This window comes from Gigantopelta aegis, chromosome 4, assembly GCF_016097555.1.
Source record: "Gigantopelta aegis isolate Gae_Host chromosome 4, Gae_host_genome, whole genome shotgun sequence".
Classification (NCBI taxonomy): domain Eukaryota; kingdom Metazoa; phylum Mollusca; class Gastropoda; order Neomphalida; family Peltospiridae; genus Gigantopelta; species Gigantopelta aegis.
In genome coordinates, this window is record NC_054702.1 from 24,304,299 (window position 1) to 24,319,379 (window position 15,081).

Genomic DNA, 15,081 nt, shown 5'->3' on the forward strand with positions numbered 1-15,081 from the left:
GTAACAATATATACACTGTAACACATAACATATTTTCAAATCACGATTCCTTATAAATACTCATTTCTAAATCAGACACAATTCTCTGAAATAAAATAACAAAACTTTCATTGGCAGAAGTTTTTCAAACAAAACTTGGCCATATGAAATTGCAATCCGCCTCGGTGATGGCCACCACCAATAACTTGACTTGCACTTATTAAGTTTATCAGCCTGAACAAACAAGCCAGTGTTTGCAGTGGACAGGACTGGCTCCACACATCTTAGACGGCTCTTCTCACAAGCACACTAATTGGTCAAATTAGCTCACACTTCCAGCACTAATCGCACACTGGGCCAAACGAGCGCAGACAGACAGAGGGTTTTGGAAGGACCTGCCATCCAATCTCCCGGCCAGTTAAGCAGTGGCCGTGGTCTTGTGTTGCCCATGCTGTTATTACTGTCATGGCCAGTTAAGCAGTGGCCGTGGTCTTGTTTGGCCTGCTAACGTTGTGTTGCCCATGCTGTTATTACTGTCATGGCCAGTTAAGCAGTGGCCGTGGTCTTGTTTGGCCTGCTAACGTTGTGTTGCCCATGCTGTTATTACTGTCATGGCCAGTTAAGCAGTGGCCGTGGTCTTGTTTGGCCTGCTAACGTTGTGTTGCCCATGCTGTTATTACTGTCATGGCCAGTTAAGCAGTGGCCGTGGTCTTGTTTGGCCTGCTAACGTTGTGTTGCCCATGCTGTTATTACTGTCATGGCCAGTTAAACAGTGGCCGTGGTCTTGTTTGGCCTGCTAACGTTGTGTTGCCCATGCTGTTATTACTGTCATGGCCAGTTAAACAGTGGCCGTGGTCTTGTTTGGCCTGATAACATACGCTGTTATTACTGTCATGGCCAGTTAAGCAGTGGCCGTGGTCTTGTTTGGCCTGCTAACGTTGTGTTGCCCACGCTGTTATTACTGTCATGGCCAGTTAAGCAGTGGCCGTGGTCTTGTTTGGCCTGCTAACGTTGTGTTGCCCACGCTGTTATTACTGTCATGGCCAGTTAAGCAGTGGCCGTGGTCTTGTTTGGCCTGCTAACGTTGTGTTGCCCACGCTGTTATTACTGTCATGGCCAGTTAAGCAGTGGCCGTGGTCTTGTTTGGCCTGCTAACGTTGTGTTGCCCACGCTGTTATTACTGTCATGGCCAGTTAAGCAGTGGCCGTGGTCTTGTTTGGCCTGCTAACGTTGTGTTGCCCACGCTGTTATTACTGTCATGGCCAGTTAAGCAGTGGCCGTGGTCTTGTTTGGCCTGCTAACGTTGTGTTGCCCATGCTGTTATTACTGTCATGGCCAGTTAAGCAGTGGCCGTGGTCTTGTTTGGCCTGCTAACGTTGTGTTGCCCACGCTGTTATTACAGTCACCCTGTTATTACTGTCACGTTGTTGGGTAACAGAGCCTTATGAATGACCCAGTCCACTCATCGATGACCTCACTCCCGACTGGTGCTGATAACGTCACTCTGTGTCACACTAATTACCTCACACTGTTTCACACTAATTACCTCACACTCCTTTGCACTCATTAACACCATGTTCCAACGCAGCAGAATTAGATCTTTCTTCCAACTGTGGTATAATGTCGTTCTTTTTATAGTATTATTTAAATTTTTCAGAGGTTTTCACTTATTTTCTGTTAGTACATACATGTATATACATGTTGTATTGCATCATGTATGGAGGTAGAATTAGAATTACAACTTGCATAGCTTTTTCAAGTAATATTCTTCTCTTGTTTTGCATACAGTCTGGCTTGCTTAATAAGACCATCCAATGTACATTCAACCTATGTGGGTCTTCATAGCAGGTGGTCTTTATACAGAGGCAAAATACATTTGTGCAGAAGGGTTATATCTGGTGTCCTTTATAAACAGTTTGTTGTTATATACAAGGTACCTTTATAAAAGGTTTATATCATGTAGTGTGACTGTTGCTTGAAGGACACAAAATGGTGGATTTTTTTGCTTAGTGGAGCAACACAAGTGTTATTTCATTATTAAATAACTTGCCATCTCCCAAGCTATATATCCACTTCTGTTTTTCGTCTTTTCAGTCTTTCATCACCCGAAAGGTTAACTTAGTGTTCACTAAACAGTCAGAGGTCAGGGCTGTTTCTGTGAAACAAAACATGTGAAAAAACCCAGTGGTATAATATAAATGTCTACAAACTACAAATTACAACATAAATGTAAGAACAAGTATTCTGAGTGTACTGCCAGGCCTTCTAGATCTTTTTTTATAAAATCCACTAACCATGAGATATTTTTAAAATCTACTAGCCACGATTAAAAATTCACTAGCCCTACTTTACTTCAAGTTAAAACAATTTTACTAATTAATAGTAATAATTGGATATGTCACCTAAAGATGGATATAGAGCTTAAAAACATTAACAGTGGGTGGTGGTGGAGGAGAAGGATATTCATATTTACAAAATAGACTTAACTGCAGCATTTGACAAATTTGTTTTCACTAGCCGTCGGGCATGGCAATTCTCCACCCTACTAGTTTTAGAATTTACATCACATCATTGGCAGATCCAGAAAGGGGTTTGTTGTCCCATGACCCCTTTCCATTTGAAGAGACCTTTTTGATGACATTTAAAAACAAAATCATTATCACAAAATATATTAAAGGGACAGATTTAATGACAATGTTATTACTGTGATTTTCCAATCACAGCATCTCAGATCATATTAAAAGTCACTGACCATCTGAAAGCTTCGCATTATGTGGTTCCCATTTTACAGCATTGCCGATTTTTGACAGCATGAGGTGAATTTAATTATGTTGTTAAAGTTTGTTATGGGATGTCAAACATTTGGTAATTTTGACATATAATCTTGAAAGGAAACACTCTATATTTTTTCTAAGTAGTAAGGGATCTTTTATATGCACAAACTCATAGACTGCCTTTGATATACCAGTCATGGTGCACTGGCTGGAATGAGAAACAGGCCAGTGGGCACACCAACAGGGATCAATCCCAAACTGACCGCACATCAAGCGAGAGCTTTACCACTGGGCTACATCCTGCCCTTTAATTATGTTGTGGACGTGACTTCACAGTGTACGCTGCTATTAGCACAAACACAAAAAGTATGCATACTGTCCAAGTCAGTATAATCAAGTGACATAAACACTTTCATAAATTTCCAATCCAAAGGGAACAACTGGCTTGGATATTTATTCAAATAAAACTCTCTTTTTTTAAAGTCGTAGATCTTAGTTTTTAAACGCTGCTGAATATTTTTTTATACTATTAGACCTGGTTTTGATAACTAAAATTAAACATTACTTGTATGTTATTGTTTAGATTATCCATTTCCAAACATTCAACATGTTTCTGGTCATCCTGGTGTGTGTGTTACTACAAAATGTATTTTTCATCATTCTAAAAACGCACATACCAGTGAGAATTAATGAGTATGGAGACCAGCTCTGGTCTGTTTTTTAGAGGGTAATTTCCCCATTTCAATGTCACACACACTCGTTTCACTTTATCCAGATGTGGGGGCGGGATTTAGCTCAGTCGGTTGAGTGCTCGCTTGAGGTTTTTGCTTTGCACAATCAAACCGCCTTGGTGGATCTATTCAGCTGATTGGTTTTTTTCTCACTCCAACCAGTGCACCACAACTGGACAAAGGCCGTGCTTTCCTGTCTATGGGAAAGTGCATATAAAAGATCCCTTGGTGCATTAGAAAAGATGTAGCGGGCTTCCTTTGATAACTACGAGTCAGAATTACCAAATGTTTGACATCCAATAGCCGATGATTAATTAATCAATGTGCTCCAGTGGTGTCGTTAAACAAAACAATTTTTATTTTTAATCCAGATGTGTTACAGGTTTGTAGATTAACCAAACTTACTGTCCATTTTCATGGGCTCAAACTAGGGCATGCGCCTTTAAATGATGCCTTAAATATAGGACAATGTCTGGCATACATGTATACATACACAAAATGTTCCATACAGAACAGTAGTAAAACAACACTATATTGCCTTGAAAATGTGTCTCCAAGCATATTTATTTCACGGGAGCGAGACATAGCCCAGTATTAAACAGGGTTTCTGCCAGAGGGTAAAACAGGTATGGCACCATACTCAAATATGTTTGCAGATTTTATTTGTTTAAGTTAACCTTTTGACAAAATTAATGACTCTTATCATTACTGTATGATTTTCTTAACCGTAACCCTAAACGTAACCCATTTTCTTTCTGGGGAAGGCCCCCCCATACCCCCTGTTGACTGTGGTTGCATTCAATTCCATAATGCGCATACCCCAAAAAACTTTTCTGGCAGAAACATTATAAAAGCATTCGTATGATGTGTGGTTGGGATATTCTCTTTCCAGCCAGTGCACCACAACTCGTATATTAAAGGCTGCGAGAAGGTGTATATAAATGATCCCTTTCCAGCCAGTGCACCACAACTCGTATATTAAAGGCTGTGAGAAGGTGTATACAAATGATCCCTTTCCAGCCAGTGCACCACAACTCGTATATTAAAGGCTGTGGGATGGTGTATATAAATGATCCCTTTCCAGCCAGTGCACCACAACTCGTATATTAAAGGCTGTGGGATGGTGTATATAAATGATCTCTTTCCAGCAAGTGCACCACAACTCGTATATTAAAGGCTGTGGGATGGTGTATATAAATGATCTCTTTCCAGCCAGTGCACCACAACTCGTATATTAAAGGCTGTGGGATGGTGTATATAAATGATCTCTTTCCAGCCAGTGCACCACAACTCGTATATTAAAGGCTGTGAGAAGGTGTATATAAATGATCTCTTTCCAGCCAGTGCACCACAACTCGTATATTAAAGGCTGTGGGAAGGTGTATATAAATGATCTCTTTCCAGCCAGTGCACCACAACTCGTATATTAAAGGCTGTGGGATGGTGTATATAAATGATCTCTTTCCAGCCAGTGCACCACAACTCGTATATTAAAGGCTGTGGGATGGTGTATATAAATGATCCCTTCCCAGCCAGTGCACCACAACTCGTATATTAAAGGCTGTGAGAAGGTGTATATAAATGATCCCTTTCCAGCCAGTGCACCACAACTCGTATATTAAAGGCTGTGAGAATGTGTATATAAATGATCCCTTTCCAGCCAGTGCACCACAACTCGTATATTAAAGGCTGTGAGAAGGTGTATATAAATGATCCCTTTCCAGCCAGTGCACCACAACTCGTATATTAAAGGCTGTGAGAAGGTGTATATAAATGATCCCTTTCCAGCCAGTGCACCACAACTCGTATATTAAAGGCTGTGAGAAGGTGTATATAAATGATCCCTTTCCAGCCAGTGCACCACAACTCGTATATTAAAGGCTGTGAGAAGGTGTATATAAATGATCCCTTTCCAGTCAGTGCACCACAACTCGTATATTAAAGGCTGTGAGAAGGTGTATATAAATGATCTCTTTCCAGTCAGTGCACCACAACTCGTATATTAAAGGCTGTGAGAAGGTGTATATAAATGATCCCTTTCCAGTCAGTGCACCACAACTCGTATATTAAAGGCTGTGAGAAGGTGTATACAAATGATCCCTTTCCAGCCAGTGCACCACAACTCGTATATTAAAGGCTGTGGGATGGTGTATATAAATGATCCCTTTCCAGCCAGTGCACCACAACTCGTATATTAAAGGCTGTGGGATGGTGTATATAAATGATCTCTTTCCAGCCAGTGCACCACAACTCGTATATTAAAGCTGTGGGATGGTGTATATAAATGATCTCTTTCCAGCAAGTGCACCACAACTCGTATATTAAAGGCTGTGGGATGGTGTATATAAATGATCTCTTTCCAGCCAGTGCACCACAACTCGTATATTAAAGGCTGTGGGATGGTGTATATAAATGATCTCTTTCCAGCCAGTGCACCACAACTCGTATATTAAAGGCTGTGAGAAGGTGTATATAAATGATCTCTTTCCAGCCAGTGCACCACAACTCGTATATTAAAGGCTGTGGGAAGGTGTATATAAATGATCTCTTTCCAGCCAGTGCACCACAACTCGTATATTATAGGCTGTGGGATGGTGTATATAAATGATCTCTTTCCAGCCAGTGCACCACAACTCGTATATTAAAGGCTGTGGGATGGTGTATATAAATGATCTCTTCCCAGCCAGTGCACCACAACTCGTATATTAAAGGCTGTGAGAAGGTGTATATAAATGATCCCTTTCCAGCCAGTGCACCACAACTCGTATATTAAAGGCTGTGAGAATGTGTATATAAATGATCCCTTTCCAGCCAGTGCACCACAACTCGTATATTAAAGGCTGTGAGAAGGTGTATATAAATGATCCCTTTCCAGCCAGTGCACCACAACTCGTATATTAAAGGCTGTGAGAAGGTGTATATAAATGATCCGTTTCCAGCCAGTGCACCAAAACTCGTATATTAAAGGCTGTGAGAAGGTGTATATAAATGATCCCTTTCCAGCCAGTGCACCACAACTCGTATATTAAAGGCTGTGAGAAGGTGTATATAAATGATCCCTTTCCAGTCAGTGCACCACAACTCGTATATTAAAGGCTGTGAGAAGGTGTATATAAATGATCTCTTTCCAGTCAGTGCACCACAACTCGTATATTAAAGGCTGTGAGAAGGTGTATATAAATGATCCCTTTCCAGTCAGTGCACCACAACTCGTATATTAAAGGCTGTGAGAAGGTGTATATAAATGATCACTTTCCAGTCAGTGCACCACAACTCGTATATTAAAGGCTGTGAGAAGGTGTATATAAATGATCCCTTGCTACTAACAGAAAAATGTAGCGAGTTTCCTCTCTAAGACTATGTCAGAATTACCAAATGTTTGACATCCAAAAACCGATGATTAATAAATCAATGTGCTCTAGTGGTGTCATTAAACAAAGCATGCCTCTAGATCCCCTGTAAAAATGTAAAGATCTTGTCTTGTTCAGGAGTTTGGCTTGTCTGCCCTCTGGAAGCCCGTTTTAGAATCTTAACTTTACTTTATTAAAAAAAAGTAACCTTACCTTTAACACCTCAGTTATATAAGGCTTCCATTCTCAGCATTTTTTCTTTCTGCAAGGAAAGGAAACAAGTTAAGTGATCAAACTGTCATAGTGTCAAACTGGAATTTAAAATAACAACCTGAATGGGGTAAAAAAAACAAAACAAACAGGAATATCTTTTTATAACACGTTATTATCTTGGATACCGTAATTGGGTTGTAACATACTGTAATGTTGTTCAGTACTGTTGATGTCTTATCTTATCCAGAAGCTAAATTAATTACTTAACCAACAAGAATTCTGAGATTACCACTAAAGGAATACATGTTCCCTAAAGGGTCCAACAAATTTTCTTATTAACTAAGTTCAAGGGCCATAACTCTCTGAAAAATTGGTAAATTGCCATGAAAATCCAACTTGATCTGTAACAGTACATGATAAAGCTATCATGGGAAAACCCCCAAAGTTTGACTCCAAACAGCAGAGCCAAAAAAACACGTTCAAACCAGACCAGCAAAAGGAAAAGAAGGAAGCTGAAGTCACATGACCGAACTACAGGGAGCATACAGTGAAGAATTTTAGGCCATTCCATTGGCTGTTAGGATGTTCGGACCAGACCACTTGCGTGGGGGGGAGGTGCACTTGTTAAGGACAGGTGATGTGAAAAGAAAACAAAATTTCAGTTCAATATCTCAAGGCATTGTGAAAAAAACCCCCTGGAAAACCATAATTGGGACAGATGGACAGACACAGACAGAAGGACGGAGATGAAAACTACAGTTCTTTGTGGTTGGACTGCTATGGGACTCAAAATAAAGGAGAGTAGGTGACACCTTGGTCCCTCCCCCAATCTAAATTTTCACCTGTGTTGTATGTTAACTTACCAAGCCTCCCGGTTTGATGGGTCTGCTGGCGATGGTGCTTGTTTTCTTAGACTGTATGATTTTCTTCACATGGGTCTGGGCCTTTATTAACCTGAAACAAAGAAACACAAAAATATACACACTGTAATTTGAATAAAATACATATACTGTGCATGATAAAAAAGAAAAAAGATGAATGGAATAACATTTTTTGTAATTTCTATAAGAGCTGGGGGGGGGGTTACTACTGGTAGACATGTTGTTAGTATGTTGTTTATTTGTTTGTTTATACTTATTTTCATGCTTATATCCAATTAAGGTTCAAGCACGCTGTCCTGGGCACACTCCTCAGCTATCTGGGCTGTCTGTCCAGGACAGAGGGTTAGTGATGTTAGTGGGAGTTAAAGTTTGTTTTGTTTAATGACACCACTTGAGTACATTGATAATCATCGGCTATTGGATGTCAAACATTTGGTAATTCTGACAAGTAGTCATCAGAGGAAACCCGCTACATTTTTCCTATTTCAGCAAGGGATCTTTTATATGCACTTTCCCACAGACAGGAAAGCACATACCACGGCCTTTGACCAGTTGTGGTGCACTGGTTGGAATGAGAAAAAACACAATCAGTTGAATGGATCCACTGAAGTGGTTCGATCCTGCGACTCAAGCACCTCAAGCGAGCACTCAACCGACTCAGCTAACTCCCGCCCCTGTTAGTGAGAGAGAAGTTGGTGTAATTGTCTTACACCTATCCATTGAGTCGTTAAAACTCACTCTGGGTTCAAACCCAGTACGACACCACCGACACCACAGAAGCTGGTTGTTAGTATGATGCATGAACAGGTACTTGGCTACTCAGTTTGTTTTAACATTCTCGTTTCTTCTTAAAAAGGTTATAGAGTGCTTATTGGTAACTCAGTCTGTTTTGATCATTTGCTTTGTTTGGTTAAAGAAAGAAAGAAATGTTTTATTTAACGACGCACTCAACACATTTTATTTACGGTTATATGGCATCAGACATATGGTTAAGGACCACACAGATTTTGAGAGGAAACCCGCTGTCGCCACTACATGGGCTACTCTTCTGATTAGCAGCAAGGGATCTTTTATTTGCGTTTCCCACAGACAGGATAGCACAAACCATGGCCTTTGTTGAACCAGTTATGGATCACTGGTCAGTGCAAGTGGTTTACACCTACCCATTGAGCCTTGCGGAGCAGTCACTCAGGGTTTGGAGTCGGTATCTGGATTAAAAATCCCATGCCTCGACTGGGATCCGAACCCAGTACCTACCAGCCTGTAGACCGATGGCCTACCACGCCGCCACCAAGGCCGGTTCGTTTGGTTAAAAGTTACTAGTAAATGTGTATGGTTACTGATAATTCAGCCTGTTTTGTTACTTTGTTTCTTTTAGATAAAATTACCAGAACACATATAAGTTATTGGTAACTCAGCTTGTTTTATTACTTTTTTTATTTATTTTTTATTATTATTATTTTAATTTTTTATATAATATATATATATTTTTTTATAGATTATTATTTTTTAATTATTTTTTTTTATATATAATGTTACTGTTAACTCAAAACTCAGTCTGGTTTGAGTTCTGCTTTAAATATCTCAATACACTCCATACTACATCTAGTTTTCCATGATCTAGAACTTATAAGGAAAGGAATGTTCATTTAATGACAGCCTGGCACATACTTTGACTGGTGGCTATTAGATAGCAAATATACTTAACATTTTAAGAAGAATTTTATAGCCATCACACAGGCTAATCAACAACAGTCCTTTGAAAGATTTTCCAACTAAAAGGAATGAAAATCCAAAGTTTTTTTTAAAACACAGTTATGGAGCTCTACATGTCTGGAAAAGGGAAATAACCCATTGGATTCAGGTACTGACAATATGTCAGTGTCATTAAAACAAACATTCATTTTCTTCTCCAAATCCACAATTCTCTTTACCATACCCCTTTTCTGGCCACAAATCAGAGTTATTTTCCCCATTTGGTTGACTAATATCCGTAAATATATCCACGCAAGTAGTCTGCTGTTTGACTGTGATTATTTCATGGCAGACAGCTTTGAAGTGGCAACTATTAGACTGAAGTTGATGGGAATGCATATAGTTTGCACACATGTGTAACTTGCTGACATTGAAGACTTTTTTGTGGTAATTCAGGCCCATGCAAAAGTAGTGTTTTTTGTGTAAAATGGGTGTACTCCGGCCAGGTTTAGTAGGTGTCTTTGTTTAAAAACAAATTCTGGAAGAAATAGCTGGATAACAGGGGTTGTCCTTTTCAGGGTATGTTTCCCCCAGGCAGGCAAAGGTGCATTAAAAAATTCCATGGTCCTACTGATAAAATAAAAGTGCTATAGCCACTATGCTATATAGAAACATATAGCATAAATAATTCTAGTCTGTGGGCTTCTGTTCAGCTTGCACTCAACAAGTGTCCATGACTCCATCCGTGAATCACTACTGACTACATTTCACATTAGAAAATTACCTTTGCTTCACTATTCTTTGTTGTTCGTTTTTCCACAGGTCTTTGAAGTCGGCACAGAAGTTGTACCACAACCCGAAGAAGTATTCCGGGGTTACTACCTTGTCTCCAGTCCGCGGCTTCACATAGAAACACTTGGCAGCTTCATCAAACCTGAAATGTAGTAAATATAAGAAATAATAATAAGTATACAGCGGCACACATATAATCATTAAAGCTGCATTCCTGCAAGTAACTCCAGCCAGTGCACCACAACTGGTATATCAAAGGCCGTGGTATGTGTTATCCTGTCTGTGGGATAATGCATATAAAAGATCACTAAAGGAAAAATGTAGCGGGTTTCCTCTCTAAGACATATGTCTCAATTACCGAATGTCTGACATCCAATAGCCGATAATTGATAAATCAATGTGCTCTAGTGGTGTCATTAAACAAAATAAACTTCTTCTTCTTCTTGCAAGTAACATAAGTTCATTTCATTTATACTTATTTTCGTGCTTATATCCAATTTAGGCTCAAGCACACTGTCCTGTGCACACATCGGGCCACCTCAGCTATCTGGGATGTCTATCCAGGACAAAGAGTTAGTGGTTAATTGTCAGTGGTTAGTGAGAGAGAAGAGGGTGTAGTGGCCTTACACCTACCCATTAAGTCATCAAACTTGCTCTGTGTGGGAGCCAGAACTTACCCAGTACTTACCAGCCTTATGTCTGATTGCTTAACCATGACGCCACCGAGGCTGGTAACAAAAGTTGTGATAAGAATAAGTAAATTTGGAACAGTGTCTGTGGCTAACATCAGGTTGTCTTATTGTATGATTTAGAATGAATGATTGAACGAACGAATGAACAGCTCTTCAGCACAAAAATTGGGTGTCAAAGAAAGCATGTATGAACAAATCATATAGGTTACAAATCACAAAAGTTACAATGTTGTTTTGTTTAACAACACCACTAGAGCACAATCATTGGCTATTGGATGTCAAACCTTTGGTAATTCTGACACGTAGTCATCAGAGGAAAAATTTTCCCTAATGCAGCAAGGGATTTTTTTATATACATTTTCCCACGGACAGGAAAACAAATACCACAGCCTTTGCAGTTGTGGTGCTCTGGTTGGAACGAGCAAAAACCCTATCAGTTGAATGGATCCACTGAGGTGGTTTGATCCTACGAAAAACACAAAATATCAGAATATCTAAAATTTCTGATAAAATTCAGCATCTTTTAAAGACACTAAAATCAAATGCAGATGGAACTGAAATAATTTTACCACATTATTTATCAAACATATCTTCAAAATGTTGTGTTAGGTTGCAGTTTGTTTGAGGTGTGGGTGCGGGGGGGGGGAGGGGAGGGGGTGTTCTGGGATTTTAAAAATAAATTCCTAAAAATTATCACATACAGATGGATAGGTCTTTTTAGTCACTCATAACACAAAATAAAAATCAATAATTACATTATTTAAAAAGTAAAATTTCCCCACATGGACTAACTACCCATGAAATAATAAAGTGGGTTTGACTTCCACCCTATTAACACATGCAGTTTTCAACAGGAAAGGCGAGAATCACTCCCACACTTGAAGGGAAAGTTTTAGGAGTCCAGTAAATTGATCACATTGCAATAAAAAAAATTTATATAAATAAATTTCATGTAAATAAATAACACACTTTATATGAAACTTCATGCCTAGCAAAATTTAGGGAGAATAATTGTTAGCTTGCCTTCATTTTATTCTAGATATATGTAGGTCTATTTAAAAGTGAAATAACACAGTTCAAAAGCACTGACCTGTTTTGACATTCTCTGAGATTATCTTCCTGCTCTTCAACCTCTTGGCGACCTGTAAACAACAATAACTATATGTCATAACAACTAAATGACAAAGACGTTTATTTTTTCTTGCGGATACAGAAAAGAAACTAGGGGGCAGTTTTTAAAACTTAAATAAAGTAGTAGAAAGTTATATAATTATTTGTAAAAAAAAAAATGATTATGAAATATTTTGAAGACAAACAATATGTCACATTACGTTGATGTTTTTTACTTTTTGTCATTTTCAGTTGTCAGTTTCATTGCTGGGCTGTCAATTTTGAGATAATTTATCATTCAATTGTTGTTCAATGGGTGGGGGTATGATCTTTTCTCAGCTTGCAACTAATATAACTCCTCTGTACCTAATCCATACTTCATTTTCAATAAACAACATTTTCAGGAACATGATGAAATGTTCCATCGGTTAAACACAACTTGCCTGTTGAAAAGAATCCCGTCATTTGATCACGGAACGGTTGTTGATATTTCGCTGAAGCTGGTGAGTTTAACACTTTGTCGGCTCGGAGCTCGGCCGCTGATAAATAAATCAAAGAAGCATACATCAAGATTTTAAAATTATTTTATTGAAAAATAACCACATTCAGGGCTTCTAGATTATGGTAGCCTCACTCCCATGGCTTGTGATATTCAGTGTTGGGCTAGTAAATAACTGACAGCTAGTGAAAAACATTTGTCAAATGTTGCAGTTAAGTCCATTTTGTAAATACGAATATCTTGCCCTCATCTCAACCCCCCCCCCCCCCTCAAATGATGTTAAGTGTTTCTGAGCTCTATATCTCCCTCTTTAGGTGACATATCTGATTATTACTATTATTTAGTAAAATAGCATTAGCTTAAAGTAAAGTAGGGCTAGTAAATTTTTAATTGTGGCTAGTAAATTTTTAAAATCACTGATCCCATGGCTAGTGGATTTTATAAAAATTCTAGAAGAAAAAGAAAATGTTTGATTTAATGACGCACTAAACACATTTTATTTATGGTTATATGACATCATTAACATTTGACATTACGGTTATATGACATCAGACATATGTTTAATGACCACACAGATATTGAGAGAGGAAACCCGCTGTCGCCACTTCATGGGCTACTCTTTTCGATTAGCAGCAAGGAATCTTTTATATGCAGCATCCCACAGACAGGATAATACATACCACACATTTTGTTACACCAGTTGTGGAGCACTGGCTGGAACGAGAAATAGCCCAATGGGTCCACCAACGGGGATCGATCCTAGACCAACCGCACATCATGCTTTACCACTGGGCTACATCCCGCCCCAAACATTCTTGAAGCCCTGCCAAATTCTTGTCTTTCTGTCAGTCACTGGAATGTTCAGACTGCTTTATGAGCAGTGGGCACTATCACTGGTGGTATTGAAAATTAATTTTTGTTTACACTGGTTGGGATAGGGAACTCTTGACCCATTATCAACCCCTCCCCATCAGTGGATAATAAAAAGTCACAAACAATTGGATGTAACAAACATTTTTAAAGTTTAAAGTTTGTTTTGTTTAACGATACCACTAGAGCACATGGATTAATTAATCATCGGCTATTGGATGTCAAACATTTGTTAATTCTGACACATAGTCATCAGGGGAAATCCTAGATCAACAGTTCATCAGGTCTACATGATAAAAGCTATTTACAAAATTTCAGCTCAATATCTTGACATATTGTGAACAAAAAGTAATGACGTAGGAAAGATGGACGGATGGATGGACAGACTGATGAAGATAACAACTATGGTGCCTTCCAGTTGGGACTGGTAGGGGACTAAAAACAAGACTGGGAAGTTCCTTACAGTTAAAGTCTGTCCTTATTTTCCTCAGCTCATTTGCGATTTCATCAAAGCTGACTAGTGATGCCTGTTTGATGTCGCTAGGATCGGGGAACGGTAACTTCACCAAGTCTGTTCCTGCATCGTCCTTCTCGAACCTCTCCACGTATATCATGGTGATGTACTGCAGCAAACTCGTTCTGTTGTCCTGAAACATAGAGATTACACATACAAATATTACTATATATACTCTTTAAAAAAAAGTAGGGGAACTCTAATAAATATTTACAGTTGCCAAAATTGTAAGGTATATTAGCTGTGGGGAATGGTTATATGACAATAGTGAATTTAATTAGGCAAACATTACAACCAGTAGTTCAGTATTACAGTAGGTTTTATGAACACCAAAGATCTTGAAGGACAATTGGGGTCAAAAGTGAAATTTGAAAGTTAACGTTAAAAACAAAACAATAACAACTGTATGATCAACAGAATGAAAAAGATTGACAGAAATAATATTCCACAGCGATTAATCGACGTTCCTGGAAATGGTCAAAATCAAGAATGACATCCCACGCACGTGTATGGGGCTACTGCATGATGCATGTGCAAAGTATGGAATGTGTTTCGGTGTGTTGATAAACAGACCTGAACGTTCTTTACTGGGATGTCTGTGGTCAAAACGTATCTTTGGTCTAATAGTTGATATTAACATTAATATTTCAGGTTCCCCTACTTTTTTTGAAGAGTATAGTTAAGATTCAAAGAATTAGGAAATAGTTGAACACGTTGGGCTGAATTTACAAAGCCTGTTTCTGTTTTACACATGTGTAACTACACACATTTACAATGCTTAAACACCTGTTTATGTTTTACACGTGTGTAACTACATACATTTACAATGCTTAAACACCTGTTTATGTTTTACACGTGTGTAACTACATACATTTACAATGCTTAAACACCTGTTTATGTTTTACACGTGTGTAACTACACACATTTACAATACTTAAACACCTGTTTATGTTTTACACGTGTGTAACTACACACATTTAC

The 15,081-nt window shown here is 38.7% G+C and overlaps 1 protein-coding gene across 1 annotated transcript in view; it reads right to left on the reverse strand.

Annotated features, from left to right (window-relative positions):
• Positions 1 to 861: 861 nt before the first annotated feature.
• LOC121370251 (protein cappuccino-like) overlaps positions 862 to 15,081 on the reverse strand; it is a 65,955-nt gene continuing 51,735 nt past the window's right edge. The window contains exons 16-22 of the mRNA XM_041495376.1: positions 14,050 to 14,233; positions 12,661 to 12,756; positions 12,198 to 12,249; positions 10,408 to 10,557; positions 7,911 to 8,001; positions 7,048 to 7,096; positions 862 to 2,134 (exon numbers count right to left, since the gene is read on the reverse strand). Coding sequence (XP_041351310.1) covers positions 7,058 to 7,096; positions 7,911 to 8,001; positions 10,408 to 10,557; positions 12,198 to 12,249; positions 12,661 to 12,756; positions 14,050 to 14,233 — 612 coding nt within the window. The 3' untranslated portion in view covers positions 862 to 2,134; positions 7,048 to 7,057. The remainder of the gene's footprint in view (positions 2,135 to 7,047; positions 7,097 to 7,910; positions 8,002 to 10,407; positions 10,558 to 12,197; positions 12,250 to 12,660; positions 12,757 to 14,049; positions 14,234 to 15,081) is intronic.